The 6,000-nt window shown below is 49.4% G+C and overlaps 1 protein-coding gene across 1 annotated transcript in view; it reads right to left on the bottom strand.

The window, feature by feature from the left end:
* Positions 1-2,473: 2,473 nt before the first annotated feature.
* ESRRB (estrogen related receptor beta) overlaps positions 2,474-6,000 on the bottom strand; it is a 76,486-nt gene continuing 72,959 nt past the window's right edge. The window contains exon 7 of the mRNA XM_088529351.1: positions 2,474-2,934. Within this exon, the coding sequence (XP_088385477.1) occupies positions 2,690-2,934 (245 nt within the window). The 3' untranslated portion in view covers positions 2,474-2,689. The remainder of the gene's footprint in view (positions 2,935-6,000) is intronic.

The following is a 6,000-nucleotide window of genomic DNA, read 5'->3' as shown; positions in this document are numbered from 1 at the left end:
GCAAGAGTTGCCTCTATATAATAACCCTACTCTAACCAGCCAGCAGTCACTGTGAGCTAAAAGCTAACTCAGCAGCTCTCCTTCGTAGTCATTTTTTTACAGCTTGTTCTCCTTCCTGTTCTAGAAAATTGGTTCCAAGTAAACTGCAAACAAGCTGGAAGGGTCTTTTTGTTTGTGGGTTTTTTTTTTTTTCCCTAAATGACCATGAACTGTCCTGTCAGGGCCCAAAAGTAGTAAAAATTGCTCTCAGGGTCTTTTCAGCCTAGTTTGGGACAGCTATCTCTGCACACCTATGAGGCAGAACAGGACACAGTGTGCTAGGTCTGGGATAAGCGAGACCCAGCACTACAGTGGTGCAGTGAGTTCAACCTTCATCCCATAGCACAGTCCAGAATGTTTATGAGAGTGTTTGTGCCTCAGCCAGAAAGACTTGCCAGGTTGCCACAAATGGCAAGCTGGCTCTACCGTGCAGGTCTGCACTGCTCTTTGGCCCCGTCAATCACAGATGGGTATGGCAGTTGTGAGCACAACCAAAACCTCTCCCTTTCTCCCCAGATGCCTCTGGGAGAAGCACAAGTACCTGTTCAAAGCACAAGGCTCTTGCATCTTGTTCCTGTATGAGTCTGTGAACAGTCCCAGATCTCATGTGCCTCCTACCCCTTTGGTCTTTCTTGGTTTTCTAAAGTGCCTGGAGCAAGGCCCAGTTTTTTCATGAAGTGAGTACAAAATGGGTGAGAAGAGCTAGGTCTGTGTAGTGTAAAGATAACTTGGAGGACATTGAACTGAGATAGCTCAGAGGGTTAGAAATCAGCTAACCCAGAGGGGGTTAACTGCAACAGCCCAGAGCTAAGCATCGGCTTGCCCAGCCTCTCTGTTAGCGTGGGTTTTGTTCAGCCCTGCACAGGGACACATTCTGCTCTGGTAGAGAATAAGCAGCCAGCATCTCCCTGATCACACACCTCCACCTTGATTTGGAAGGCTTCCTGCTAGGGGGTTACTCACCTGCCACATCACCTTTCTTCTGGGATGGCCAGGAGGGGATGGAAATGGAGGGCAGCAGGGGAGAACACATAGTGTGTTGCATCTCTAAGGTAGATCAGAGGCTGTTTTTTCCCCTCTCCTGCCATGCCACTGACCACAAAACTGACAATATATTCAGCTTAGGCTGGCTCAGAATTAAGTGACCTAGAAAATAAAAATCACTGAATGCCAACAGCCATTTTTGTCAATCACCCAAATTCCCCTCTGGCTATTGGGAACACAGCACTTCTGGCTTAGGCAGCAGATCTAAACCAGGGCTTGGACACAGCAGGAATCTGGTTACATGAGAGCCGTAAATAAACATTCTGCCCCACATCCCACCTCAAGATCAGGTCTACAGGTTTCTGTCAGAGAGAGAGGACCTCTTAACAGGCCAGGGCTGGCCTAGACTAGCTCATCCATGTGCTGCCCTGCTGAGGAGAGTGGGATGCAGCAGGGGAAGGCACTAGATGGGATCCACACAGCCCTGTACCTTTCTGTCCCTAGGCTGCCAAAAAATACGATCTCTGAAGTTCAGGAGCTATCTTTTCCCCACCAAAAAGTCCTTGATTCTTAACTAGAATTTGGCAATAATCCTAAATACCTGTGGTGGCAAAGAGCTGTCATGTTATTGGGCGGCGGGGGTGGGGGTGGGGGGGAATCTAGAAATGCCCTGCTCTGGAGTGTATTTATACTTGGGCAGTGACAGTGCAGACAAAACCTCGTGTTCTCTGCCACAAGGAACAAGGTGAGTGGGGAATGGCACTCGGCTGAGCTGAAGAGGCAGGTCTGATAACACAACAGGGTGAAAAGTGTGGAAGAACTGTAGTTAGCACCACGTAGGAGAGGATGCAGAGATTATCAAGTCAACCTAGCACTGAAGGATCATGTCAAGCTCTTTTTCGCTGGCCATCTTGGAAAGGAGGGACACATATCCTACCTCTTCAGGGGCCTGCAGGGATTGTACATGGGAGGGGAGTAGTCAGGCGCAATGCCACGCTGTACAAGGTCGCAGAATATCTTACACAGTTAGGAACCTCTTCCCTGGTAAGAAGTGGGGCCTGTATGTACAAGTGTTAGCTGCTGCTCAAGGAGCCTGGGAGGCAGCCGTTTTCTCTGCAAGGGGTCCAGTAGTGCACCTCTCTCGAGGAGCACTTGTCTAGCATTAGAGCCAGAAAAGTGACCAAAAGCAAAAAAAAAAGAAAAAAAGGACCCTAGCTGCCTCCCTCGCTACGTGGCCCCTCACAACAGCAGCAGGTAAAGTTTATACTGACTCTATTCTCCTCTTTCCTGCTTCGGTTCCCCACTCCCCCTCCAGCACTGGCGGAGGGAGGTGGGGAGCAGGCAGCCCTGGCTAGCGCTGAGAGCATCACTGCTCAGAGAGGCTGAACCCCAGCGACCGCCTCCACAAGTGCAAGAGCATATTCTGGTATTTCCCACAGAGAAAACAAACAAAAAGAAACAAGTGACTGATTAAAAGAGTTTCCCCCCGCCTGTACACGAGATTCTGCAGTCACGCCGACAGATAGACATTAAATAATTCTTCCATAATAAATGATTGGAGATAAAAGCCGGCGGCGACTGCTGCTGCTGCTGTTTGGATTGCTCCGTTGTCTGCATCTTTGTTTCTAGTTTGTTCCCCGGCCACTGATGGCTGGTGCTGGGGCCGTCAGACCTTTGCCTCTAGCATTTCTAGGAAGAGTTTATGCATGGGAACCTTGCCCTGCAGTTTGATGCTGTAGAAATGCTGCACAGCCTTGGCGGCTGTCTGCCGCAGGAGAGGCAAGGTCAGGAGCAGCTTGCCTGCTCGCCGGGGCTCCTCGTTGCGCTGACTCAGCTCGTAGTCCTGCAGGGCTTCGTGCAGGAGGTCCTGGAGTTTCTGCACCGCATCCATGTCCTCTATGTGCATGGAGTCTGGTGGGGAGGAAGAAGAAAGAGCAAACAGCCAGATCAGGCATGGGGAGAAAATACTTTAGGGACCAGAAACTAAAGATGCTTTTCTGTCTGTCACTGACACCTTGCTGGGGCAGAATATCAGGTGCTGGCAGGTGCCAGTGCTGCTGCTGTGAAACTCTCCATCAATTCTGCAGGTTGTCACAGGGAAGTAAGGTCCCCAGGTAAGTGAAATGTTGTGCCCTGTATGCCTGCTTGGCTGGAAACCCCAAGACTATGCGGGGCTTGGGAAGGGGGTTGTGACTCGGGGCCTTTGTGTCTTGAACATTCAGTTGCCCTCCATGCTCCTGCCGGGGGGAGTCACCCTGCGAGGGGCAGCAGCTGCTGTGCTGCCACTTGGGAGCAATCTCATTAAGAATAATTAACACTGCTATCGTGCTTCATCTGTCTAAACTACCTAATTGCTGTGCAGCTGCTCAGGGTGTCAGCAAGACAGAAAAGCCCCAGTAGGTCACAACCAGGGTGCCCAGGGGTGTTGCCAGCCCCACCTTTGTGCATATGCCCCTATTTTCAGACAGCACCAGCAGCTGCTCAGGGAACAGCATCCTCCTGTTTCTGTTCTTCACAGAAACCTGCACCTCCTGCAGCTACCCCTACAAGGCCTCATGCCTTAGGCTGCCAGTTAGATTTCTACAAGCTGCCGGAGGGGCGAACAGGGTCTGTGAGGTGAACATAGATTCCTGGTGTTGCTCTGAGACAAAGGTAGCTCGTAGGGACCCAGTCTGGGGCTACGCTGGGGTACCCGAGAAGAACATTGTCTGCCAAACTCCTAGGGAAGCTGTGGTGCTAAAGACTGACACTACAGAGCAGAGAGGTTAGAGCAAACCAAGAGACCTAGCCGAGCACACTGGCACTGGAGTGCTCCCTTTCTCTCTGCTTTCTTTCCCTCTTCTGCATGTGCCCTCACTCTCATTTTGCCGATTCCTGCTCCTTTCCTACAATCCCAAAAGACCCAAAGACACTGTTACATTTTCCTCATTGTTCAGAGGCTTTTAATCAATATTGAGCCCACTGACAGAGCTTCCTGCCACAGGGCAGTGAATCCAGAAGCAGCAGCAAACGGACACTGGATTAACTGTGCAAACACACATGGAGCTGTGCCCGTCTGGCACCGCACCGGGCTCTGCAGTGCCACAGTGGCCTGGCTCAGCCCACACGTGTCCAGCACAAGTCAGGGGAGATGGGCTGTGGAGTCTGACAGCAGGGACAGGGAGGGACACTGGCCTAAGTGCCCAAATTTCTCTAGATAAATTTGTCATTTCTATGGAGCGCTCAAGACAAATTAGATGCTGTGAATTTCGTAAGATGCATGTACAGTAAATGCTATTTATGATGCATGATTTATAAAGGATTACCACAGTCTGGAAAATATTATGCCTAGCATGAAAGCTGTTTAAGTTAGGAGGCATGCACTAATTACGGAATATTAAAGGGTTGTATTTCCAGGAAGCCTACTGGGTAAGGATGCTTTTGTTTTTTTGTAACCCAGGCACTATGAAAAGAAACTTAGAGGAAGGTTGGCAGGTCATCCTCGTGACAGAGCTAGCCTCACAGGTTGATTCAGAGCAGAGGGAAAAGCGAAGCATGATCCCAAATGAGCCTGACAACTTCCTCCAGCCAGGCAGCACCTCTGCAGAATTCACATGCACCATCCAGGAGTGGTGTGTGGGATACGTTTCCTGCCAAGTTGCAGAGGTCATTTTGGAGACTGGAAACATCAAGAGCTGCAGCTTGGAGAGAAATGTTCTCCAGTCTTCCTGCTTAATGCCTGTCCAGGCAGGACACATGAGGGAGAAGTAGACACAGCCCATTAATATGATGAGACCTCAGCAGCTGCTGGCAGCATCAGGAAGCCTGCCAGGCTCCACAGGGACTGGGGTGCTCTGCTCTGGGTACCGATGCTGCTGCACAGCAGATGAGGGCTAAAGCTGTGCCCCTCCTGTTACCCGACTTCTGGAACATGGAGAGCTCCACTAAAAAAGCAGACAAGCAGGAGGAGGAGAAGTGGGAAATAAAGAGCAAGGCCTGCTCTGCCACCCCCACTCTGTGCTGAAAGGAGCTCAAAATTGGCAGCTGACTGCAAAAAAATAAAATAACGTTGCAGGATTAATTTCCTTACAATCCATCAGTGAGCTGGTGTCGATGGCATTGATAAACTGTTAATTACAAAATCAATAGCTATGAATTTTTACAGCTGTCAGAGCACTGAGGTGGAGGGAGGCTTCCTGGCCACATCCCTGAGGGTTCAGTGGCCTAGAAGTCAGCCTTCACATCAGGAGCCCTTTTCCAGCATTAGGGTGAAGACCAGCAGTGAGAATGGACAGGATCTGCTGCCTCCTCACCTAACCCTTCCCTAGCACTTTCTGGAAGGAGCAGGGAACTAACGGGGCCCATTAGTACAGAATTTGCCACACATTCCCTGGCCTGATATAGAGCTTGTTCACTCCATCTCAGTATAAAATACATTGGCAAGAAAAGGGGAATAAGATTTGAGAAGTCTGAGGTGTCCTGAATACTAACCAGGAGGGCTCTTTAATACACAGGTTGATCAATTCGGTGTTCCTGAGGGAAGAGGACCTAAGATTTTCCAAAAAGGCTCCGAAGGATGAAAGGTTGTGGCATCCCTCCTCTGGCAAAAAAAAAAAAGGATGTTCACATTGTCAGGTCTTGTCTGCTGCTCTAGGCATTAAAAATTAATTTCTCAGCTCCCTAAAATGCTCTTGGTAAAGAAAGACTTTGCTTGGATTCTCGGCAGGTGTGTCCTTGATGCATTACAATGACAACCTAGAGATCAACCACAGCTCTGGCAAGGTGGCATCTTCTCAGCAGCTCTTGGCCTAATGTCAGCAACTTACCTAGTGAGGAGTTAATGCCGCTTCTGATTTCATTTGTTTTATTCCTTTTAATTCCTAGAAACAAAGGATCAATATATACAGAACTACATGGAAGAGAGAAAAGTTCTTTGAAGCTGAATTGCATAAGCAATCGCATCCAGCAAGGATATGAGAAATTCAGAAATGTATCCAT

Source organism: Tinamus guttatus, unplaced genomic scaffold, assembly GCF_059628265.1.
Source record: "Tinamus guttatus ecotype Peru unplaced genomic scaffold, ASM5962826v1 Tinamus_guttatus_pri_ptg000327l, whole genome shotgun sequence".
NCBI lineage: Eukaryota > Metazoa > Chordata > Aves > Tinamiformes > Tinamidae > Tinamus > Tinamus guttatus.
Note: the sequence above shows the minus strand (reverse complement) of the source record. Positions and strands in the feature narration are given on the sequence as shown.